The 27,070-nt window shown below is 36.4% G+C and overlaps 1 protein-coding gene and 1 long non-coding RNA gene across 3 annotated transcripts in view; one reads left to right on the forward strand and one right to left on the reverse strand.

Annotated features, from left to right (window-relative positions):
• NMD3 (NMD3 ribosome export adaptor) overlaps positions 1-19,135 on the forward strand; it is a 67,210-nt gene extending 48,075 nt beyond the window's left edge. For both annotated transcript variants that reach the window (XM_053710106.1, XM_053710107.1), the window contains exons 13-16: positions 10,057-10,129; positions 10,342-10,448; positions 12,014-12,084; positions 18,825-19,135. In XM_053710106.1, the coding sequence (XP_053566081.1) occupies positions 10,057-10,129; positions 10,342-10,448; positions 12,014-12,084; positions 18,825-18,958 (385 nt within the window). In that variant the 3' untranslated portion in view covers positions 18,959-19,135. The remainder of the gene's footprint in view (positions 1-10,056; positions 10,130-10,341; positions 10,449-12,013; positions 12,085-18,824) is intronic.
• The window catches only part of LOC128656280 (uncharacterized), a 285,310-nt gene that overhangs the window by 33,998 nt on the left and 224,242 nt on the right, over positions 1-27,070 (reverse strand). The gene's annotated exons all lie outside the window — the stretch shown is intronic.

The following is a 27,070-nucleotide window of genomic DNA, read 5'->3' on the forward strand; positions in this document are numbered from 1 at the left end:
TGTTTTTGCATAGATATTTGTGTGTTGCACTAGACAAATATATCTGCTACCCACAGCTATAATCGGCATTCATTTGTCTAATTGCAGAAAGTGCACAAGTCTAGTTACCAGCCTTCTAAGCAAAAAGAGACACCTTTCCTTGATTGCTGCTATCAGTATCGCCAATGAATATAATAAAGCTAAAAGGCCTAAGTACTGGTCCTGATTCACAACAGTAATAATCTTAAACTTTCATGATTCAGATAGAGCAAGCAGTTTTAAACATATATCCCATTTACTTCTAATATCTAATTTGCTTTGCTCTTTTTGTTTTCTTTGTTGAAAAGCATATCTAGGTAGGCTCATGAGCAGGGATGCATTACTGGGAACTAGGGAATTAACCATATCACCATAATATTTTTATATGGTTGTAAGAATCAGTTAGATTTTAATATTGTAAGTGTTTGCAGTGTGAGTAGCAATTATACTAGATCAAACTAACATAGTTGTCACTGATTTGTCTCATTTTTATTTATTTATTTATATATATATATATATATATATATATATATATATATATATATATATATATATAAAAATATATATATATATATATATATATATATATATATATATATATACATACATACATACTGGGAGTGCAGAATTATTAGGCAAGTTGTATTTTTGAGGATTAATTTTATTATTGAACAACAACCATGTTCTCAATGAACCCAAACAACTCATTAATATCAAAGCTGAATAGTTTTGGAAGTAGTTTTTAGTTTTTTAGTTATAGCTATTTTAGGGGGATATCTGTGTGTGCAGGTGACTATTACTGTGCATAATTATTAGGCAACTTAACAAAAAACAAATATATACCCATTTCAATTATTTATTTTTACCAGTGAAACCAATATAACATCTCAACATTCACAAATATACATTTCTGACATTCAAAAACAAAACAAAAACAAATCAGTGACCAATATAGCCACCTTTCTTTGCAAGGACACTCCAAAACACTGACAGAATCCATGGATGGCAGGCTTTTATCTGTTCACCATCAACATTGCGTGCAGCAGCAACCACAGCCTCCCAGACACTGTTCAGAGAGGTGTACTGTTTTCCCTCCTTGTAAATCTCACATTTGATGATGGACCACAGGTTCTCAATGGGGTTCAGATCAGGTGAACAAGGAGGCCATGTCATTAGATTTTCTTCTTTTATACCCTTTCTTGCCAGCCACGCTGTGGAGTACTTGGACGCGTGTGATGGAGCATTGTCCTGCATGAAAATCATGTTTTTCTTGAAGGATGCAGACTTCTTCCTGTACCACTGCTTGAAGAAGGTGTCTTCCAGAAACTGGCAGTAGAACTGGGAGTTGAGCTTGACTCCATCCTCAACCCGAAAAGGCCCCACAAGCTCATCTTTGATGATACCAGCCCAAACCAGTACTCCACCTCCACCTTGCTGGCGTCTGAGTCGGACTGGAGCTCTCTGCCCTTTACCAATCCAGCCACGGGCCCATCCATCTGGCCCATCAAGACTCACTCTCATTTCATCAGTCCATAAAACCTTAGAAAAATCAGTCTTGAGATATTTCTTGGCCCAGTCTTGACGTTTCAGCTTGTGTGTCTTGTTCAGTGGTGGTCGTCTTTCAGCCTTTCTTACCTTGGCCATGTCTCTGAGTATTGCACACCTTGTTCTTTTGGGCACTCCAGTGATGTTGCAGCTCTGAAATATGGCCAAACTGGTGGCAAGTGGCATCTTGGCAGCTGCACGCTTGACTTTTCTCAGTTCATGGGCAGTTATTTTGCGCCTTGGTTTTTCCACACGCTTCTTGCGACCCTGTTGACTATTTTGAATGAAACGCTTGATTGTTCGATGATCACGCTTCAGAAGCTTTGCAATTTTAAGAGTGCTGCATCCCTCTGCAAGATATCTCACTATTTTTTACTTTTCTGAGCCTGTCAAGTCCTTCTTTTGACCCATTTTGCCAAAGGAAAGGAAGTTGCCTAATAATTATGCACACCTGATATAGGGTGTTGATGTCATTAGACCACACCCCTTCTCATTACAGAGATGCACATCACCTAATATGCTTAATTGGTAGTAGGCTTTCGAGCCTATACAGCTTGGAGTAAGACAACATGCATAAAGAGGATGATGTGGTCAAAATACTCATTTGCCTAATAATTCTGCACTCCCTGTACATACATACAGAAAACACTTCATCCAAACTGCTTGGGTCCGGAAAAGGTTTGGATCTTGGAATATTTTCATCTGTCATTTAGGCAATATTTACATGTCATTATACAGCTTATACATGTAACCTAAAGGCAGTTTTTTTTTTACTTACTCTCAGAAGTTGTATTTACATTTTATAACACAGAAAAATGTGACTTACAGGCGGAGAAAATAGTAATTTTTGATAATTTTTATTTTGTTTTGTAAAAAAAAATTAATTAAAAAGTTCAGAATATGTTTGGATTTTCGAATTCTGGATCTGGGGATTTGTACCTGTATTAAAAACACCCTCAATTATATCTTGTCACACTATAACTTATTAATGTTGAGGCATAGCCACCAGAACTGGAAAGATAAATCTAATAATCTTCAATAATATTCTGTAAAAAAACAACAACTTATTTTAAAGGAACACTGAAGTCAAAATTAAACTTTCATGATTCAGATATAGCACACAGATTTAAACAACTTTCCAGTTCACTTCCTTTATCTAAATGTGCAAAATGGTTTTATATGCACACACTTTCTGAGGCACCTGCTCCTACTGAGCATGTGCAATAGTTCTGACTATTTGGGCTTATTTTATCTAGCCCTTCTCCTCCTATTGACTCCAGGTTTGCACAAGAGAACCTGCAGTCAGGATTTATCAAGCAGCAGTTATCAGACAGGTTCTTCCCCACCCTGTTCTCCACCTCTCAGGTGGAGAATTTCAATCTCCAGGGTGTCGTCCAATTGGGGAGATTGACAGCTTCTGCCTGCGTGTGATTGGCTGTGCACGGCAGGGGGCACTCGCTTGCAATGTAAAATTCGGGCAGCGCATTGCTGCCCGCCAGAGGAGAGCTCAGGCGGACAGGGGCGAATATGTCCGCCCCTGTCCGACATGGATTGATAAATCTAGCTCTATGTATATACATTTTGTGATTGGCTGATGACTGCCACGTGGTGCAGCATAAAATAAATTTTTCTAACAATGACATTTGTCAAACAAAAATCGACTCATTTGAAATTCAAACTCTGATTTTGCATTATTTTTTATTTTTTTTATTTGTTGTTTATGCATTTCTGTTGTATTTAATGGTCCTTTAATCTTAAAAATGGAAGTCCAATTTTCTTCAATCATTAACCAACTTGGGATATATATCCATCATACCTAAACAATGGTAAAATAGTAGTGCGGCAATAAACATTTGTTTGAAAATGCTACCCTGCCAAAACTACACAAGCTCTACTTTTAGTTGATGATGTATTGCTGCATATATACTTATAAGTCAATAAATTACTTACGATTAAGGGTTAATGTCATGTTAAACATTTCTTTAATGTCTTTTCACATTCTCCTTTTGCAGGACCTGTTATGTATAATGTAGCCACCAATCGGCAAGCACTACCCAGGTACTGAACCAAAAATGGGCCGGCTCTTAACCTTCCATTTCTGCTTTATCAAATAATCGGCTAGATTACGAGTTTTGCGTTAGAGGCTATGCGGTGCTAACGAGCAGCTTTCTCTCACCGTTCACTTACCTACAGCGCTGGTATTATGAGTTTTTACAAACCCGTCGTTAAAAGGCAAGAAGTGAGCGTTGTGCAAAATTTTGCTCTTTACCAGCGCTGCTTAAGTCAGCGGTGAGCTGGTCGTACGTGCTTGTGCACGATTTCCCCATAGGAATCAACGGGGAGAGTCGACTGAGAAAAAGTCTAACACCTGCAAAAAAGCAGCGTAAAGATCCTTAACGCAGCCCCATTGATTCCTATGGGAAAATAAATTATGTTTACACCTAACACCCTAACATGAACCCCGAGTCTAAACACCCCTAATCTTACACTTAGTAACCCCTAATCTGCCGCCTCCGACATCGCCGACACCTACATTATAATGATTAACCCCTAATCTGCCACTCCGGACACCGCCATTATAGTTATGATCCCCTAATCTGCTGCCCCCAACATCGCCGCCACCTACATTATATTTATTAACCCCTAATCTGCCGCCCCCAACGTCGCCGCAACTATACTAAATGTATTAAGCCCTAAAACCAAGTCTAACCCAACACCCCCTAAATTAAATTAAATTTAAATAAATCTAAAGAAAATTACTATAACTACATTATTCCTATTTAAAACTAAATACCTATAAAAAACTCTAAGATAGCTACAATAGAACTAATAGTTACATTGTAGCTAGTTTAGGATTTATTTTTATTTTACAGGCAAGTTTGTATTTATTTTAACTAGGTGGAATAGTTATTAAATAGTTATTAACTATTTAATAACTACCTAGCTAAAATAATTACAAACTGACCTGTAAAATAAAACCTAACCTAAGTTACACTAACACCTAACACTACACTATAATTAAATAAATTAACAACAATTAAATCAATTAAATTAGCTAAAGTACAAAAAAAACAAAACACTAAATTACAAAAAATAATAAACAAATTACAAAATATTTAAACTAATTATATCTAATCTAATAGCCCTATCAAAATAAAAAAAGCCCCCCCAAAATAAAAAAAAAACCCTAACCTAAACTAAACTACCAATAGCCCTTAAAAGGGCCTTTTGCGGGGCATTGCCCCAAAGTAATCAGCTCTTTTACCTGTAAAAAAAATACAAACACCCCCCCCAACAGTAAAACCCACCACCCACACAACCAACCCCCCAAATAAAATACTAACTAAAAAAAACCTAAGCTCCCCATTGCCCTGAAAAAGGCATTTGGATGGGCATTGCCCTTAAAAGGGCAGTTAGCTCTTTTGCAAGCCCAAACCCTAACCTAAAAATAAAACCCACCCAATACCCCCTTAAAAAAACCTAACACTAACCCCCTGAAGATCGACTTACCGGGAGAAGTCTTCATCCAAGCTGGGCCGAAGTCCTCAACGAAGCCGGGAGAAGTCTTCATCCAAGCCGGGTGAAGTGGTCCTCCAGATGGGCAGAAGTCTTCATCCAGATGGCATCTTCTATCTTCATCCATCCGGCGCGGAGCAAGTCCATCTTCAAGACATCCGACGCGGAACATCCTCTATATCCGACAACTAAAGACGAATGAAGGTACCTTTAAGTGACGTCATCCAAGATGGCGTCCCTTAGATTCCGATTGGCTGATAGAATTCTATCAGCCAATCGGAATTAAGGTAGAAAAAATCCTGTTGGCTGATGCAATCAGCCAATAGGATGGAGCTTGCATTCTATTGCCTGATTGGAACAGCCAATAGAATGCGAGTTCAATCCTATTGACTGATTGGATCAGCCATTAGGATTGAACTTCAATCCTATTGGCTGATTGCATCAGCCAATAGTATTTTTTCTACCTTAATTCCGTCATCTTAGATTTAGGGGTTAATAACTTTAATATAGTGGCGGCGACGTTGGGGGCGGCAGATTAGGGGATTAGGGGTTAATAAATGTAGGTAGGTGGCGTCGATGTGGCAGATTAGGGGTTAATAATATTTAACTAATGTTTGCGAGGCGGGAGTACGGCGGTTTAGGGGTTAATGTTTATTATAGTGGCGGCGACGTTGGGGGTGGCAGATTAGGGGTTTATAAATATAATGTAGATGTCGACGATGTTGGGGGCAGCAGATTAGGGGTTAATAAGTGTAGGTAGGTGGCGGTGACATTGGGGGCGGCAGATTAGGGGTTAATAAATATAATGTAGGTGTCGGCGATGTTGGGGGCAGCAGATTAGGGGTTCATAAATATAATGTAGGTGGCGGCGGTGTCTGGAGTGGCAGATTAGGGGTTAAAATTTTTATTATAGTGTTTGCGATGCGGGAGGGCCTCGGTTTAGGGGTTAATAGATAGTTTATGGGTGTTAGTGTACTTTTTAGCACTTTAGTTAAGAGTTTTATGGCACAACGCCGTAACATAAAACTCATAAATACTGACTTTAGAATGCGTTACGGATCTTGACAGGGTAGGGTGTACCGTGCACTTTTTGGCCTCCCAGGGCAGACTCGTAATACAGCGCTATGGAAGTCCAATAGAAAAATGACTTTACGAAGATAACGTAAGTTGTTTTGCGGTAAGGCCAAAGAAGTGTGCGACGACCCTAAACCTTCAAGACTAGTAATAGCAGCGGGCGTTAAAAAAGCAGTGTTAGGACCTCTTAACGCTGCTTTTTTCACCCTAACGTACAACTCGTAATCTAGCCGAAAGATAGCAAAAGAAATTTTTTTTATAATAGGAGTAAATTAGAAAGTTGCTTAAAATGTCATGCTCTATCTGAATCATGAAAGAAAAAAATTGGGTTTAGTGTCCCTTTAACAGCAGCTTTTATAGAATTGAAAACCGCGGCTGAACATCCATAGCATACTATTAACTTTTTATGTCCTTTTAACCTTTTACATTAGGATGTAAAACTCTCAAGGACCCGCTATTAATTTCCAATTTATTTGGGTATCAGTTCAAATGTCCAGCACATTAACATGAATCTTGATTAAGTAGATCATTGTATATTTTATTTAAATTTATTTCAGTTTCCCCACTCCACAAAGTACCAAATTAGTATTCAGCAGCAAAATATATCAAGTACATCTGAATTCCAAAGGACTATCATGAATGTTTCTCATGCTTAAAAGGACATTGTACTCTAAAGTATTCTCCCTTTTAATACCTTTTCAGTGATCAATTTTACCTGCTTGATTGTATTAAAATGTTTGCAAGAGTCCGAGTTAGAAATCAACCAACCACTGAGTGAGGGGGAGACAGCGACCAGCTCATTTGAATGTGTGTTCCTGTATGTTTTAAATGACCATATGAGCCTTTTGGTTAATATTGTTTGCATTTGCCCTTATATATCAATGTTCTGTGCTGTAGTTCGATTATCCTTGAGGGCTATAAAAGAAATATCTTTTTTTTTTTGGAAAATCAATGTGTCAGAAAATGAAAGTGCCTGAGCAGCTATCTGTGCCCTAACATGTATATTATTTAAAAAGGACAGTTTACTGTAAATGTTTGTTCCCTTTAATTTGTTCCCTAATTTATTTGTTGGAGTGTATTAAACTGTTTACAAATTGCTCCTTTACTCTGATTTTGGCATTTTAAACAGTTGATTTTGCCTGTGCTATCCATACCTGTACTGACTGAACGTTTATATTCTTAAAGGGACAGTCTAATCCAAAATAAACTTTCTTGATTCAGATAGAGAATGTAATTTTAAACAATTTTCCAATTTAATTTCATCACCGATTTTGTTTTGTTCTTTTGGTATTCTTAGTTGAAAGCTAAACCTAGGAGGTTCATATGTTAATTTCTAAGCCCTTGAAGGCTGCCTCTTCTCTCAGGGCATTTTTACAGTTTTTCACCACTAGAGGGTGTTAGTTCATATGTGTCATATAGATAACACTGTGCTCATGCACATGGAGTTCCAGGGAACCAGCTCTGATTGGCTAAAATGGATGTCTATCAAAAGAACTGAAATAAGGGGGCAGTTTGCAGAGGCTTAGATACAAGGTAATCTCAGAGGTAAAAAGTGTATTTCTATAACTGTGTTGGTTATGCAAAACTAGGGAATGGGTAATAAATGGATTATCTATCTTTTTTTAAAAAAAAACAATAAAAATTCTGGTGTAGACTGTCCCTTAAAGTATTGGCTATAGAAAAGCTGTGTAAACATAGCCAGCAGAAGAAATTGCACTTCCAGTGGAGTGTAGGAGAGAGAAGTGATAAAATGGTAATTTTCAATTATTCTCTCTAAGTATTTGGGCTTTGATTTACAGACAGACATAATATAAAGAAGCATGTGTGTGCACAGAATGTGATATAATAATGAGATCTGATTTCTGCAAGGTCATCCCATTTTTAATGGGTTGTGGTGGCAAATAATATAACCTGCTATTTCATATACAAAAATAAACATAAAGAAGTAATGTTCCCATAATTATATCATCTACAGCTGGTGTAACAAGCCACTGGATACACTTTTTATTTTTATTGTTCATTTTGAATGTTTTTGTGCAACATTCTAAAATTTATTTAATGTAATAGTATTTCTAATGCTATGTTTAAATGTAATATTTATTATTTAGTTTTTCTTAATTCAAATATTGTATAGTTTGAATCGTATTCAATTATCAGTATTCGAAAAATTTGAATCAATATATTTAGTATTTCTAATGCTCTCTTTAAATGTGTAATACGGGTACAAATCCCCAAATCCTGAATTTCAAAATCTTATTCTGAAGTCAAAACTTTTTAATTTTAATATTTAAAAAAAAAAAGATAAAAAATTACTATTTCTCCTTGCCTGTAAGTCACAATTTTCTTTGCTTGTGTCTTTTTGGTTTGGTTTTTGTGTTCTATTTAAAACCACAAATGTTACCCTTCTGAATACAGTACTGTACGACCTGATGATACAATGTATACAATATAAAACTACCTTTTTGTTGCATATATATATATATATATATATATATATTTGCCTAAATGACGGAAGATATTGTTGTTTACACTTGGTCCTATCCTTTTTACAAACTGTCCCATTTAACAGATGCAAATATTCTGAAGTTCAAACCTTTTCTGGTCCCATGCAGTTTGGATAAAGGGTTTCCTACCTGTATTTGAATTATGCGATATTCAAAATAGAAAAAAATAGAATCCGTATATTTGTACATATTATGTATCAATTTACTAAATTCCCTACCACATGAACGATTGAACTTCTGAATAGTATTTGTTAAAGGGTGTAAAATTTAAAGAGGGGAAATCGTCTCACTTATCCAGACCCCAAGACAAAACGTATTTTAGCCAAAAAAGAATAACCCATTAAGTAAAGAAGGGGATTCTATAATTGGCAAGTGGTGAACTTCACCTTCAATCAATATAGTCAATCTGATGGGGGGGTGCTTGATGTCCTATTCGAAATGAATATTAACTTTGTAGAAAAAAGGGCGGACATTGTATAAGCACTCGAGGAAAAAACAATCCAATAAGTATTATAATAGAGAACAAGAGGGCAGGAGGTTACCAAGGGGAAAAACAAATGAAAACTTAACGTTTATTAAATCATGGGTAAACTAACAGTGTAGTGAGTGTATAAAACTTAGCTTAAAAACTGAAAAGGAGAGTACCAGCGTACCTATGAGCCAATAAGTAGTCTATATCAACACAAACTCATGTTAGTCTATGTGACTAGAACTATAAAGTGAAGCTGATTCAGTCGGGTGTACACTAGTAAAAGGCTCACGGATTGTATAAACACTATCTGTAAATGAGGATTGACCTCAACCAACAAATGTAACTATCTAGATACAATGCAGGAGCAGTGTACATCAAACTGAAAGATCTCATAAATTCAATTAAACGAGTGGGCACAATGGCCCTGAAGATATATATACTATTAATGATATTCTATTCTATTAAACCTGCTAGCACATTGTCAAAAATGCAAAATAGAGGTAGCTGGTGTCTGTGTAGGCATCTAGAGAAAAGTCAGCATTTCTAAAATTGTCTCACCAACTTTTTTTGTATTTGTTTCTCCAAACCAGTTTTGATATTACGTATGCAGTTCAGTAGAAATAGATGATAGCTAATGATGAATGAGAGGCACTTTAAACATTGATAGCCTAGTTATATATATATAAAACTATAAAAAAAAAACTCCAAAACAATATATATTTCTAATTTTATATATATATATATCTATGTGTGAGAGAGATGTCTAATTTCAGCTTGTTAATCTGTCATTTTTTAATAGATTTGCTGTATAAAATTACCCAAGGCTTCAACAATTATTTAAATTAATAGTTTAATCATATTGTGTAAAAGAAGGTTATTTGCCAGGAGCACCAAAGTATGACTGTCATTTGTCTAAATTTACATCAGATTTGATTTGGCGAATTGTAACCTGAATGATGAGTTCATTAACAAGATGAATCCTCACCATCTTCCTGATGTGGTAAGCTTAAATTTTTCTTTAATTTGCTTCTATGGAAGCTGTTTTTAAGTTTGCTAGTTTAGTTATGTTTTAAATCCTCAATAGTGTTTATTGTCACCAACTTTATGTGTAAATTCATGCCAGTCCAATAGGGTTGTCAGAAATCGACTACGTAGTAGAATTAATTCCTCTTGTGTTACCAAACTTTTTTATTACCATTTTTTTTTTGACAGGTGTTAATCAAGAAGAGTTATGATCGCACAAAACGACAACGTAGGAGGAACTGGAAACTAAAAGAGTTGGAGAGAGACAGGGAAGGCATGGATACGGACGATGAAAGGTTAATTTTAGTTTTCAATAATTAGTTTATTAGGTGATAAGACAGTATTAAATGATTTTAAATAAATAACTAAACAGATCCATAATAAAAACAATTTTGGATGAATGTAAATTATTAATATACACAGCTAACAAGCCCATTCTATAATCTTTAATGTTGTTACTGCTTCTGATACATGCGTATGCCTAAATCCTATCTGTAATACCATATTCACCCTTGTATCTTCTACCAGAATACTATATTCACCCTTGTATCTTCTACCAGACTACCATATTCACCCTTGTATCTTCTACCAGACTACTATATTCACCCTTGTATCTTCTACCAGACTACTATATTCACCCTTGTATCTTCTACCAGACTACTATATTCACCCTTGTATCTTCCACCAGACTACTATATTCACCCTTGTATCTTCTACCAGACTACTATATTCACCCTTGTATCTTCTACCAGACTGCCATATTCACCCTTGTATCTTCTACCAGACTGCCATATTCACCCTTGTATCTTCTACCAGACTGCCATATTCACCCTTGTATCTTCTACCAGACTGCTATATTCACCCTTGTATCTTCTACCAGACTGCTATATTCACCCTTGTATCTTCTACCAGACTACTATATTCACCCTTGTATCTTCTACCAGACTGCCATATTCACCCTTTTATCTTCTACCACTAAATTTCAGATATACTTTATCTATTCTAGCATTTATATTGTTTTGTGAAATGGTTTTCTCTTAAACCTAATTAAATATCAAATCAGTTTTTCCTTTTCTCCTATAAGATATACCTCCTTTTTAGAGTTTTGCTTTTCAGGTGATCTTCTATAAAAAGTAGATTAGTAAATTAGATAAAAATGTATTAAAAGTTCAGTTTTACTATACGTAAATGTATTTTCCTTTTTCCATTTTTTCCCCTTTTTATGTAGATTAATTTAGTTTTGTAAAAGCCACAAATTTAATGAGGAATTTACACAAACTGTACCAACCAAAAACATTGTATTATATGGGTATGCATATCATACCCTGTGTAACTTGCTTTAAACAGACCTTCATAGGTTTTTGATTTATTGTTCTTAAAGGGACAGTGAACCATGTAATTACAATACATTTCTGTTTTGTTGCTCTAAAATAATATATCAGCCAAAAATTTACATTTAAAACATCCTTTTTAATGCAATAATTGGCCAAACTTCATCTGCTGTTTGCCTTATTTGGAGGAAATAATCTGGGCTATAGTCCACAGACAGCAAGGCTAGCCACTCTCAGAAAATGAGTATAATAAGCATTGTTTCTCAGTTGTTATCTGATAAAGCCAATTAGTGACATATATGTTGCAGGGTTATCTTAAGAAGTTAGCGGGTGTATTTCAAGTTGTATTAGAAATTTATTCAATTTTCAGAACTAAATTACATGAAAAGGGGCAAAATAAATAATTTAAATATATTGAAATGTTTCAGTATGTATAACTAAACATTTTATATAAAAATCTCAAGGTGCTTACTGTCCCTTTAACAACCAGGCCTATGTTTAGTATTTATTTATATATTATTTTTTTTCAGGCAATATCAAGATTTTCTTGAAGATCTTGAAGAAGATGAACTAATCAGGAAGAATGTTAACATTTTTAGAAGTAAGTGCATAGAAATAGCAAACATACTCTTGCATAGTAATTTTAACTGTAATATGACAGCAGATGAAAACTGTTTATCACTTTTAAAAATGAATTGATTTATTAATATTTCTCTTTTTGCCAACCTGCAAAATGCTGCATGTAAATTGGTGAAAATATTGAGGAAAAACCAGATGGTTGCCTTAAACGTGCTTTTGCACACCCAGCCAACAATGAAGACATTAAAATGGAGCATTGTTTTCTGAGCTTATAGGGCATATGGGTTTCTCTAAAGTCAAAATTAAACTTTTATGATTCAGAAAGAGCAAACTACAATGATTTCTTTCATGTAATTAGCAAGAGTCCATGAGCTAGTGACGTATGGGATATACATTCCTACCAGGAGGGGCAAAGTTTCCCAAACCTCAAAATGCCTATAAATACACCCCTCACCACACCCACAATTCAGTTTTACAAACTTTGCCTCCCATGGAGGTGGTGAAGTAAGTTTGTGCTAGATTTCTACGTTGATATGCGCTTCGCAGCAGGCTGAAGCCCAGTTTTCCTCTCAGAGTGCAGTGAATGTCAGAGGGATGTGAAGAGAGTATTGCCTATTTGAATACCATGGTCTTCCTCTAGGGGATCTATTTCATAGGTTCTCTGTTATCGGTCGTAGAGATTTCTTCTCCTACCTCCCTTTTCAGATCGACGATATACTCTTATATACCATTACCTCTACTGATTCTCGTTTCAGTACTGGTTTGGCTATCTGCTATATGTAGATGAGTGTCTTAGGGTAAGTAAGTCTTATTTCTATTCATGACACTCTAAGCTATGGTTGGGCACTTTATATGTAAAGTTCTAAATATATGTTTTAAACTTATATTTGCCTTGATTCAGGATAATCAGTATTCCTTCTTTCAGACTGTCAGTTTCATTTTTTGGGAAAATGCATATGAATAAATATTTTTTTCTTACCTTAAAAATTTCAAATTTACTTTTTTCCTTGCGGGCTGTTAGGCTCACGGGGGCAGAAAATGCTTCAATTTATTGCGTCATTTTTGGCGCGGCCTTTTTTGGCGCAAAATTTCGTCATTTCCGGCGCCATAGTTGACGCCGGAAGTTTTCACGTGGTTGCGTCATTTTTGACGCATGTGTGTTAGACGTTTTTTTGCGCCAAAAAATGTGGGCGTTGTTTTTGGCGCCCAAAAATGTGGCGTCATACTTGGCGCCAAAAAAAGTGGGCGTCATTCTTGGCGCCAGTTTTTTCACATTATTTCAGTCTCATTTTTTTGTTGCTTCTGGTTGCTAGAGTCTGGTTTGTTTTGCATTTTTTCCCATTCCTGAAACTGTCATTTAAGGAATTTGATAATTTTGCTTTATATGTTGTTTTTTCTATTACATATTGCAAGATGTCACAACCTGACCCTGGATCAGAATCTACTTCTGGAAAGACGCTGCCTGATGTTGGTTCTACCAAAGCTAAGTGCATTTGTTGTAAACTTTTGGTAACTGTTCCTCCGGCTGTAGTTTGTGTTAGTTGTCATGATAAACTTTCTAACGCAGATAATGTCTCCATTAGTAATAATCCATTACCTGTTGTTTTTCCTTCAACATATAATGTTCAGGATGTTCCTGTTAATGTAAGAGAATTTGTTTCTAATTCTATTAGGAAGGCTCTGTCTGTTGTTCCTCCTTCTAGTAAACGTAAAAGGTCTTTTAAAACTTCTCATATTTCAGATGAATTTTTAAATGACCGCCATCATTCTGACTTGTCTATTTCTGATGAGGATCTCTCTGGTTCAGAAGATTCTGCCTCAGATATTGACACCGATAAATCTTCATATTTATTTAAGATGGAGTTTATTCGTTCTTTACTTAAAGAAGTGTTGATTGCATTAGATATGGAGGAGTCTAGTCCTCTTGATATTAAAACTAATAAGCGTTTAAATTCAGTTTTTAAACCTCATGTAGTTATTCCAGAAGTTTTTCCAGTTCCTGATGCTATTTCAGAAGTAATTTCTAGGGAATGGAATAGTCTGGGTACTTCATTTACTCCTTCACCAAGGTTTAAGAAATTGTACCCTTTGCCATCTGACAGATTAGAGTTTTGGGAAAAAATCCCCAAATTTGATGGGGCTATCTCTACTCTTGCTAAACGTACTACTATTCCTACAGCAGATAGTACTTCGTTTAAGGATCCTTTAGATAGGAAGCTTGAATCCTTTCTAAGGAAGGCTTATTTATGTTCAGGTAATCTTCTTAGGCCTGCTATTTCTTTGGCTGATGTTGCTGCAGCTTCCACTTTTTGTTTGGAGGCTTTAGCGCAACAAGTGTCAGACCATAATGCTTATAGCATTGTTAAACTTCTTCAACATGCTAATAACTTTTGTTTGTGATGCCATTTTTGATGTCATTAGAATTGATGTCAGGTATATGTCTTTAGCTATTTTAGCTAGAAGAGCTTTATGGCTTAAATCTTGGAATGCAGATATGACTTCTAAGTCAACATTGCTTTCTATTTCTTTCCAAGATAATACATTATTTGGTTCACAGTTGGATTCAATAATTTCAACTGTTACTGGGGGGAAGGGAGCCTTTTTGCCTCAGGACAAAAAATATAAAGGTAAATATAGGGCTGCTAATAGTTTTCGTTCCTTTTGTCAGAATAAGGAACAAAAGCCTGACCCTTCCTCTAAAGGAACAGTTTCCGTTTGGAAACCTTCTCCAGTCTGGAATAAATCCAAGCCTTTTTGAAAGTCAAAACCAGCTCCTAAATCCGCATGAAGGTGCGGCCCTCATTCCAGCACAGCTGGGGGGGGGCAGGTTACGATTTTTCAAAGATGTTTGTATCAATTCGATTCACAGTCTGGATTCAGAACATTGTTTCACAAGGGTACAGAATAGGTTTCAAGGTAAGGCTGCCTGTGAGAAGATTCTTTCTCTCACGCATCCCAGTAAACCCAGTAAAGGCTCAGGCGTTTCTGAAATGTGTTTCAGATCTAGAGTCGGCTGGGGTAATATGCCAGTTCCAGTTCTGGAACAGGGTCTGGGGTTTTACTCAAATCTATTCATTGTACCAAAGAAGGAGAATTCCTTCAGACCAGTTCTGGATCTAAAAATATTGAATCGTTATGTAAGGATACCAACATTCAAAATGGTGACTATAAGGACTATTCTGCCTTTTGTTCAGCAAGGGCATTATATGTCTACAATAGATTTACAGGATGCATATCTTCATATTCCAATTCATCCAGATCACTATCAGTTCCTGAGATTCTCTTTTCTAGACAAGCATTACCAGTTTGTTGCTCTTCCATTTGGCCTAGCAACAGCTCCAAGGATCTTTTCCAAGGTTCTCGGTGCCCTTCTCTCTGTAATCAGAGAACAGGGTATTGCGGTATTTCCTTATTTGGACGATATCTTGGTACTTGCTCAGTCTTTACATTCTGCAGAATCTCATACGAATCAACTTGTGTTGTTTCTTCAAAGACATGGTTGGAGGATCAATTTACCAAAGAGCTCCTTGATTCCTCAGACAAACATAACCTTTTTGGGTTTCCAAATAGATTCAGTGTCCATGACTTTGTCTCTAACAGAAAAGAGACGTCTGAAATTGGTTTCAGCTTGTCGAAACCTTCAGTCTCAATCGTTCTCTTCGGTAGCTTTGTGCATGGAAATTCTAGGTCTGATGACCTCTCATCTAAACAAGAAACTTCCCAGGTATCTGTCCAGATCCAGGGATCCTCAGGCGGAAGCAGTGGACGCGTTGTCGCTTCCTTGGAATTATCAACCTGCTTATATCTTTCCGCCTCTAGTTCTTCTTCCAAAATCCTAATGGAGCGTTCGTTTGTACTGCTGGTGGCTCCAGCATGGCCTCACAGGTTTTGGTATGCGGATCTCGTTCGGATGGCCAGTTGCCAACCTTGGACACTTCCGTTATGGCCAGATCTTCTACCTCAAGGCACATTTTTCCATCAGGATCGCAAATAATTAAATTTGAAGGTATGGAGATTGAACGCTTGATTCTAAGTCGTAGAGGTTTCTCTGACTCAGTGATTAATACTATGTTACAGGCTCATAAATCTGTGTCTAGGAAGATTTATTACCGAGTCTGGAAGACTTACATTTCATGGTGGTGTTCTCATAAATTCTCCTGGCATTCTTTTAGAATTCCTAGAATTTTACAGTTTCTTCAGGATGGTTTGGATAAGGGTTTGTCTGCAAGTTGAAAGGACAAATCTCTGCTCTTTCTGTTCTTTTTCACAGAAAGATTGCTAAACTTCCTGATATTCATTGTTTTGTATAGGCTTTGGTTCGTATCAAGCCTGTCATTAAGTCAATCTCTCCTCCTTGGAGTCTTAATTTGGTTCTGAGGGCTTTACAGGCTCCTCCGTTTGAACCTATGCATTCTCTGGATATTAAATTACTTTCTTGGAAAGTTTTGTTCCTTTTGGCCATCTCTTCTGCTAGAAGAGTTTCTGAGTTATCTGCTCTTTCTTGTGAATCTCCTTTTCTGATTTTTCATCAGGATAAGGCGGTGTTGCAGACTTCATTAAAATTTTTACCTAAAGTTGTGAATTCTAACAACATTAGTAGAGAAATTGTTGTCCCTTCATTGTGTCCTAATCCTAAGAATTCTCTGGAGAGATCTTTACATTCTTTGAATGTGGTTAGAGCTTTGAAATATTATGTTGAAGCTACTAAAGGTTTCAGAAAGACTTCTAGTCTATTTGTTATCTTTTCTGGTTCCAGGAAAGGTCACAAGGCTTCTGCCATTTCTTTGGCATCTTGGTTAAAGTCTTTGATTCATCATGCTTATGTAGAGTCGGGTAAGTCCCCGCCTCAAAGGATTACGGCTCATTCTACTAGGTCAGTTTCTACTTCCTGGGCTTTTAGGAATGAAGCTTCTGTTGATCAGATTGGCAAAGCAGCAACTTGGTCTTCTTTGCATACTTTTACTAAATTCTACCATTTTGATGTTTTCTCTTCTTCTGAAGCAGTTTTTGGTAGAAAAGTACTTCAGGCAGCTGTTTCAGTTTGATTCTTCTGCTTATTATTTCATTTTTTTGATTTGGGTTGTGGATCTTTTTCAGCGGAATTGGCCGTCTTTATTTTATCCCTCCCTCTCTAGTGACTCTTGCGTGGAAGTTCCACATCTTGGGTATCTGCTATCCCATACGTCACTAGCTCATGGACTCTTGCTAATTACATGAAAGAAAACATAATTTATGTAAGAACTTACCTGATAAATTAATTTCTTTCATATTAGCAAGAGTCCATGAGGCCCACCCTTTTTTTGTGGTGGTTATGATTTTTTTGTATAAAGCACAATTATTCCAATTCCTTATTTTTGATGCTTTTGCTCCTTTCTTATCACCCCACTTCTTGGCTATTCGTTAAACTGAATTGTGGGTGTGGTGAGGGGTGTATTTATAGGCATTTTGAGGTTTGGGAAACTTTGCCCCTCCTGGTAGGAATGTATATCCCATATGTCACTAGCTCATGGACTCTTGCTAAGATGAAAGAAATTAATTTATCAGGTAAGTTCTTAAATAAATTATGTTTTTTTAAAACGGCATGTTCTATCTGAATCATAAGTATTTCATTTTGACTTTACTTTCCTGCTTTATAGCATATTTAAACATATTTATGTATAAGTATGGGGTGTGTGTGTTTTGATTGTAGAGTGAAGAACATTCTCATGTGGCATCCTTTGTGAATTATTTGTACAGTCCTAAAATAGAACTTGTAAATTATATTAAGTTTCATTTAAGCTGCAAAATATCATCAGAGTTTAATGATTTACTTGTAAATATAGCTCTAGAAATGTTGTATATAAACTAAAGGCTAATTTACATATATATAAATTAAGAACACTACAAGGGACTGTAAAATCAAAATTTTAACTTAAATGGATTGGATAGAATATGACGTTTTCAGCAACTTTCCAAATACTTTTATTATCAGTTTTGCTTAGCTCTCTTAGTATCCTTTGTTAAAGATTAATCCTAAGTGAGTTTAGGAGTGTGCACGTCTTAAGCCATCTGGTAGTAGTGTTTGCAACATTGTTTATAGCAATGTTATACATAGTTGCAACCACTGCAGCCTTAGTATTATTATTATTATTAATATTATTATTACTATTATAGACTCGGTCACACTCCTAAACTACTATAAGCCTACATAGATTTAGTCTTCAACAAAGGATACCAAGAGTACAAAGCAAATTTGATAACAGAAGTACATTGAAAAGTTGTTTATAATTGCATGCTCAATCATGATGAAAGTTTAATTCTGACTTTACTGTGCCTTTAAGGGACAGAAAATTCTATATATTTTTTTGTATCATGCATATGAAAGAGCACTATTCAATCGATTTTGAGGCTAAAAGGAAATGAAACTGGACCTTAAGGACCGATTGTTCACTGGCTGATCTGCTGTGAAACACATCACAAGTATACAAATAAATATATATTTTTCTCAGTACAGGTACATCCATTAAAATACACAAAACCCTGAAAAACTGTTTTAGATTTTGCCTTCTTTTAGAAAATGACGGAGTGCCATCTGAGTGCACAGTTGCTTCTAACATGAATTTTAGAACTGAATAAAACAAGGAAATGCAATATTCTTCATTTGTAAGCAAGGTCCAAAAAGTTTTCCCTTTTTGCTTCGCTTGTCTGACAACTGAGCAAGATGTCATTTTCTTTATCTATTCCCCATGTACATTTTATGCATGTTTCTCTCTTTCTTCTCAGATGCTAATATTCCAGTAGAAAGTGACACTGACGAGGAAGGAGCGCCACGAATTAGTCTTGCAGAGATGTTGGAAGATCTACACATTTCTCAAGATGCTACCGGTGGGGAAGGAGCAGAAATGTTTACTGAATAGTTTCAATTGCTGATGTATTTAGGTGAAAAAGATTTCAAATAAATTCTGTCTGAACCGTCTAAAACATGCACTCATACATATTTCTCTCTGAACTTGGATTTCCATACACTAAGCTCTTCTGTGTTTGCATTTCTTCTGAGTGACAAAATATTAAAATAACAAATGTTTAAGCTTTTATATTGCTGCTCTTTATGTTAAAATATTTAACCGTGCAGAACTGCTGAATATATAAATATATAACAAAATATCCTAACATTAAGTGGGTGAAATACTTCACACTGTGTTCAAGAAAAAAATCATATCCGAGGAAATTTTTTTATTTTTGTTTGAAATATCGAGTTTGCATTTTAGGTATGAATTTGTCTTATGTTTTCTAAATGTGTTTGTGTAAGAATTTTTTTTTTTTTTTTGAATACACATGAAGAATATTTTAATAACCTATTTTAATCTACATATAATGTTTATGGAACAATTTAATTATGTATATCAGAGTGCTTAGTGAAAACACAAAAGATTAAAGAGACAGTAAACCCTTTGTAATTACGACATTTGTGTTTTGCTATAGAATAACATCTAAGTGTAAACAGATTAAAAATAAAATCTAATTTGCTGCAGTTGTTTTTAAATACCCAAACTCCGCCCACCACTTGTCTAGGAGGAGTCAGTCTGGGTGAGTCTGCAGACAGCAAGGCTAGCAATGATCATTTTGTTAGTATAAGTGCATTGTTTTGCAGTTTCTGCTGATGCCAATTAGAGAAAGATACGTAGGTACTCAGACTCTTGAGAGTTCCTGTTTGAACCTTTACTCATCCTGAATTCATTCACATGAAAATCTAGCAAATATTCCAATTATCATTCTATGGGGTGGAAGTTACAGGGCACAAAGGCTTTAGTTCAAATGATTGTGAAACAAATGTTTGTCAAGTGAAGCTCAAACAGGCTTTGTCTGTCCTGTAGATTCAGATTAAGATACAATTAACTTCTCCCGCTGTGGTCTTTAATTTATTATTATTATTTAAAATAGAATGTGGAGATACTCCGAGAAGAAGTTTGTTAAAGTGACTGAATTATTTTTTATTTATGCATCAGAAATGCATTGCAAAAATAACTGTGTACAAAATGTTTTAAAAACTTTTAAAACTCAAATTGTTAGAAAAAAATAATCATCCCAGGCTCAGCACAATTACAAGCGAACTACAGCTTTTAGAGTAAAATGACAGGAAAAGCAAGCAAAATCAGTAAACAGCTGGTAATATAATAGGTAGTATATAATGAAGATTACATAACGGCATTTATAAACTAAGTATAAATATGAAAATGTAGCAACACATACCACCCTGAACTTGTTTTAGAATGCTTCCTTGTCAGTAAACTGAACCAATAATTTAATCAAAATACTCATTTTTATTACCATTTCTTTATTTGTATAGCGCCACAAAATTCTGGGTACAGATATATGGGTATACATGACAAAGATTTGTAATAAGATGCAAAAAACATATCATACTAAACAAAACTAGTACAGGAGGAGGGGGGCCCTGCTCCAAAGACCTTACAGTCTATAGGTTGAGCGTGCAGATACATAAGGTTTGGGGTAGCTTGTCACATGAATTGTAGTTGCAATAGTGGGAATGAAATAGTATTTTTGAGTAAGGAGTTGTTGAATTCTGGAAATCTTGCATAGGTGTGCACAACAAGATCTGGTAAGAGCTTGTACATGTGGGAAGAATGAGAGGTCAGAGTTGAGTATTACCCTAAGACAGCAGACCCGGGGTTAGGTGTTGAGAGTAGAGTTTCCAACTGTAGGAGAATTGGCAGGTGTTGGATGCCTCTAAGAGAGGGAAGTAAGAAGCAGCTCGGTTTTAGACAGATTGAGTTGGAGGTAGTCCGAAAACATTTTAGTAAAGAAATTGCAGAGACAGTTGGTAATCTGGTTGAGTAAGGAAGGAGCGAGATTAAGAATGGAAATATAGATTTGGGTATCATTAGCATATAACTGGTATTGGAACCCAAAGGAGGATATACATTTTCCAAGGGAGGATGTATCAATAGATGAAACAAATCAGGCTCTGTCTTGGGTCACTTGGTTTTTAAGTGATAGGGACAGTCCATGAATCATCACATGACGTATATACTTCCTGTTCTCTAGGAGGAAGCAAAATACTCCTACATTGCAATCGTTTATTAAATGACCACTTAAGTCAAAATTAAGCTTTCATAATTCTTCCATTCTCAAATTGTGCACAGTAGATTTACGCTTTTTGAGGCACCATCTCCTACTGAGCATCTGCAATAGTTCACAGTGTATACTGTACGTATATGCCTTTTGTGAGTGGCTGATGTCTGTCTCATGATACAGGGGGTTGGAAATGTAAACACATTTTTAAATTTTGTCAGAAAAATATCTGCTCATTTCAAATTCAATTTCATTGTCTTGTTAATGTGAATTTGTTGATTAGGCAATTCTACTGTATTTAATAGTCCTTTTAAAAGTGCTAGTGTCTGGCTCCATTTGTCTCTCAACTCGTTGTGGTCTGATCGCACTTAGTTTTGCATATTGTGCCATAATTGGTTTCCTTCTTATATATGCCTGTCTCTAAACAAATTCCTTAAGGCTCTGACCTTCAAGGCAGAGACTACATGTACTATTCTTACTCTAGTGCAGGAAGGCCAGTTTTGTGGCTCTGCTTTTTGTCCTCGCCAAAATTCCCCTCATACTCATGGCATTTTAGTGTCTATCTGCTCGATATTCTAGTCCAGTCTCCCTTATTTCAGCTGGTAGTTGAGCACACCCGGCCTGAATGGCTCTGCTTTGCAGACATGGGGCTCGTTTCAACTGAGCCATAATTAGGTTTGTGTGCGCTCGCAAACCGATAAATATGCTGTCGAAAGCAATATCGTACACCGACTGCTTCAAACGGCCCGTTATACCTCAATTTCGACAACAGGACTGCGACTGCCGAAAACATTTTTGTGTCCCATACAAACTATTAGAAGCCGCTAATCTAGACGTAATACCAGGTTTCCAGTGACCACGCAAGCCGTTAATACAATATCGGAGGCTGATGATACATTGAGAAAAATTACACCCAACTCAACTAGGTGTAAAATAGGAAAAAGAAGCTTTTTAAGTCCTATTTCCCATTGAAATCTAACCTGCCACCCACATAGCAACTAACAATAAAATGTATTAACCTCTAAACCGCCATCCCCCCCACAACGCAAAGTATTAATCTAATCACTAAGCCCCCTAATTATCCAAAATAAAAAAAAATAAACTAATACCCTTTTATAAAAAAAAAAGCCAACCCAAAATAAAAACACCCCCTAATCTAAGACTAAACATTGCCCTGAAACGATAAGATCTTTTACCTGAAAAGAAATACACATTAACCCGAACAGTAAAACCCCCCATCCACACAACCCCCCCAAAATAAAAAAGACCTAACTATAAAAATCAAATCTACCCATTGCCCCTAAAGGGGCATTTGTATGGGCATTACCCTTAAAAGGGCAATTGGCTCTTTTCCTGCCCATTAAAAAAAAAAAAAATCCCTAATCTAAAAAAAGCCCACCCCCCCAAAAAAAACTAACACTAACTCCAAAAAATTTACTCACTGTTGCCCATCCCAGGGGCATCTTCTATCTTCATTCCGGTGGCGTGGAGCTGACCAGGACCGGTGGCGACAACGACAGCATCCAGCGCGGAGCCTCCTCTTCATGCAATCTCTGCCGCACACTGAAGCTTGAATGCAAGGTCCCCGTTTTTATATTGGGGTACCTTGCATTCCTATTGGCTGAACATTTCAAATCAGCCAATAGGATTAGAGCTGCTTAAATCCTATTGACTGTTTAAAAGGGCTGATTGCCTTTTTAAGGGCAATGCCCATACAAATGCCCCTTTAAGGGCAATGGGTAGATTAGATCTTTTTTATTTTGGGGGTTTTACTGTTAAGGGTTAATGTGTATTTCTTTTCAGGTGAAAGATCTTATCGCTTCAGGGCAATGCCCTACAAAAGACCCTTTTAAGGGCTATTGGTAGTTTAGTCTTAGATTAGGGGGTATTTTTATTTAAGGGTGGCTTTTTTGTTTTTATAGGGGTATTAGATTAGGTTTAATTTTTTTTATTTTGGATAATTTTGTTTATTTTTTTTATGTAATCTTCGATTTTTTTTTTTTATTTTTTGTGATTTTAGTATTTTTTTATTTTATGTAATCTTAGATTTTGTATTAAATTAAATCGTAGGTTTTATTTAATGTTGTGATATTTTTTTTTTAAATTTTAGATTAGGATTAATTTTGTAGTTTAATACATTTATTTGTTTAATAATCTTTTTTATATTATGTAATGGGTTAACTTAGGGGGTGTTAGGTTAGGGGGCTTACTAATTAGATTAATACTTTGTGTTGTGCGGGGGATAGCAGCTTAGCAGTTAATAGGTTAAATAGGTACTTTAGATTGTGGGGGGATGGCGGTTTAGGGGTTAATAGTTTAAATAGGTAGATTGCGTTGTGGGGGGATGGGAAATTAGTGGCTAATAGTTTAAATATGTACTTTGCAATGTGGGGGAATGGCGGTTTAGTGATTAATGACTTTAATAAATACTTTGCGGTATGGGGGTTGGCGGATTGGGGTAAATACATTTATTAGTTATTGCGGTGGGGGGGTGGTGGTGGTTGAGAGGTAGATATTGTACATGCGTTAGGTGTTTGCTTTTATCATAATAGCGAGCGACAGGTAAAATATAGGAGCCGCACATAGTGTAGTGTTAGGTCGGGTTACAATAGTAGCCAATTAATTTTTAAGAAATTCAGCATCGGGTGGAAGTGTTAACACAAACGCTAACTTACACCTACACAAAAAGGGCAACTGCACACAATGCGCTAAATAATTCTATAGAAACCTGGTACTAAAATGGAGCTTTTTAACGGCTCAATGGAAACAAGCCCATGGTTGGTGCATAAATGGGTCGAAAAGCTCCCTGGTCCCAACCACTTGTCTCCTTCCAGGTGTCGAAAATAGACTCCGTATCCTGGATTCTGTCTTTGATGGAAGAGCACAGATGAAAACTTCAGTCAGCTTGTACTAGGATGCAATTGATGGTTCCTGTCTCAGTTGCAGTCCCCTTTTTTAGGGGTTCTCTCAGGCCTCTGCAACATTCTCTTCTGTGTTAAAGAAATCAGGACTTACCTCAGATGGACTTAACGCAAAAGATTTTCCTTGACCAGGTAATGAAACAGCCCTTGGAATTGTGCTAGATTTATTACTCCATAGTTCTGGGGGGCTCCTTTTTGCAGCTAAACTGAACAGTAATGTAGACAAATTTGAGGCACAAGAAATTTGGAAACCTCACATCCAAAGGAGACCATTCAACATTCTGTAACTCAAGGCCCTTTTAGAGTTTTCCCCAGTCTCTGACAGGAACCTTTTATTTGGTTCCAATCAGGCAATTTCATAACAGTGACTTATGTTAATCATCAGCAATGAAAGAGGTATCTTGCATCATCAGAAGGGAGGAGACCCATCAGATTGTGATCCCAGCCATTCATGTTCCTTAAGTCAACAACTGGGTCTGGGAGGTGGACACTCAAAGTTGAATGTTGATTCACAAAGTTCCTTGTTATTGTTATTTGCCCTGGGATCCTCAGGTAAATGCCTTATTGGTCATTCAAGCTGATTTAATTCTTCCCTCCTTTTTTGGTACAGCCAGAATCAAGCATGAATGGGCATCAATGATTCTGATTGCTTCAGCTTAACCTTGTAGAACTTAAGATGCAGACCTAGTTCAGATGTCGTCTTGCCTATTGTGGCATCTACTCACCTTCTGTCTCAAGAGTCATTTCTATCATCAAAATCATTGGACCTTGGCTTGGAATACCTGGTGATTGAACTTATTATTTTGTCCAATAGAGGCTTGTTTGGCAAAGTTATTGACACCTTGATTTAAGAAATACCAGGTGTATTTGTTATAAGGTCATATATGATAAGTTTAGGAAATGAGAAGAGAGAGTAGCGCTTAACAAACCTCTAAAAGCTCTATATAAGTACCTGCTAGCACTAAAAGGTTAAAAAGTACTAAAGGAAAAAAATAGAGCGCTCTAGGCTAAGGGGGACAAATGGACAGAGCAACAATATATGTGGAAATATATATAAAATTTTACTTCAATTTATAAAACAACAAAAAAACAACAAAGATGAATAAAAGATCAAGCGTGGCAGAATGGATCCAAATGTTGCCCTTTCTGTCGCCCTGCAGGGAAAGGTAAACGTTCTTAACAGAAAATTTGGATCTACTCTGCCACAATGATAAAAGTAAACCCTTTTTTCTGCAGTTTTGGTGTATACCGCTCAGCTGAAAACAGCTACAAGTTTTGTGAAAAGTGATTTAACGAATTGTGTAAGCAACAGAACTTTGTACTAAAAATTGGTGCACCACGTTAAGCTAAAAACAGCTGCAACTTTTGTGACAATATTTTGGATCAGAAACAGACATTTAACACACACTCCTCTTCCAATTAAATACATCAGGTAAGGACTGTGAATCCAGTTTTTTAAACATTTTTTTTATTGACCGGTCATTATAAACCTAAGATTGTTTTTATGTTGTTTTGAAGAAAACCCTTAGGGTGGCAATATATATATATTTCTTTTGCAAAGATATGACGAGTCCACAGATTCATACTTACTTGTGGGATATTATCCTCCTGCTAACAGGAAGTGGCAAAGAGCACCACAGCAGAGCTGTTATATAGCTCCTTCCTTGACTCCTCCCCCCAGTCATTCTCTTTGCCTATGCTAGTAATAGGAAGGGTAAAGTGATAGTGGTGATAAAATGATAGTTTTAATTTCTCCAATCAAGAAGTTTTTTATTTTTAAATGGTACCGGTGAGTACTATTTTGCTCAGGGAGCATATGGAAGAAGATTTCTCCCTGAAATTGATGATCTTAGCAGCAGTTACTAAGGTCAGTTATGGTTCCCACAGATCTGAAGGTAATATGAAGGAAACTCTTCAGTGTGGAGGATGGTCTCGTGCAATAAACAGCATTTGAGGTAAGTGTCAGCCTAATTTTTCTGAGGAAACTTTGTATATCAGAATTGGCTGTATTTGGTTCCTTATAATGGGAACAGGGTAAGCAGTAGTCCTAAATGTAAAGGGGAGTTACTATCCTACTGGGTGTTTTTCTTTCTTACATTATTGCAGCACATTTCATAAGCAGCATATACATTGGGACTTTTTTTTTTTTTGTTTATTTATGAAGGACAACAGTAAAATAGATTTTATTTTGTGTGTAGATGTTTGGGGACCACTTGGCTGTTTATAACCGCTTCCCATGCGGTAGTTGAATTTCTTAGTGCGACGTCCATTGTGGGCGGGGCCTATTTTCGCACCTCAGATGCGCAGTTTACTCTAAAGGAGACAGCAGACATTAGCTCCGGTTGGGCCCTATCTGTGTTTTTCACTATCCGGATTGGTGTCGATTCATTTGGCAGTTCTCTCGGGGCAGGTAGGCGCCACAGCAGAGCTGTGGCGAGGTGCAGGGGTCATTATTTAGAAAATTGTATTTTTTTTAAAAATTAATATTCCTTTAGAGAGTAAATTCAATCGTTGCATGTGGATGCAATAATTTTTGGCAACATTATATATCCATACATAGGTTTTAAACGTTCATAGACGTTTTTAAGCGTGTTTGGGAAAAAATTGTGTGCTTTTATTTCTAAAAGGCACAGTACTCGTTTTTTTGCAAAATAGTTTTGTTCAATAAATAAAGTGTTTACCAACTGTTGTGGTTATTACTACTTTGTTTAACATGTCTGACATTGAGGAATCTCATTGCTCTATGTGTTTAGAAGCCATTGTGGAACCCCCACTTACATTGTGTACCTCTTGTACTGATAGAGCCTTACACTGTAAAGAACATATTTTAGGAAATGAAAGTGATGATTCTCAGGATGATTCTCCCCAAGTGTCACAACCTTTAACACCCACACAAGCGACGCCTAGTACCTCTAGTGCATCTAATTCTTTTACTCTGCAAGATATGGCTGCAGTTATGTCAACTACCCTCACTGAGGTATTATCTAAACTGCAAGGTAAACGCAGTAAGCCAGG

The sequence above is a fragment of the Bombina bombina genome, chromosome 4 (assembly GCF_027579735.1).
Source record: "Bombina bombina isolate aBomBom1 chromosome 4, aBomBom1.pri, whole genome shotgun sequence".
NCBI classification, from domain to species: Eukaryota; Metazoa; Chordata; class Amphibia; order Anura; family Bombinatoridae; genus Bombina; species Bombina bombina.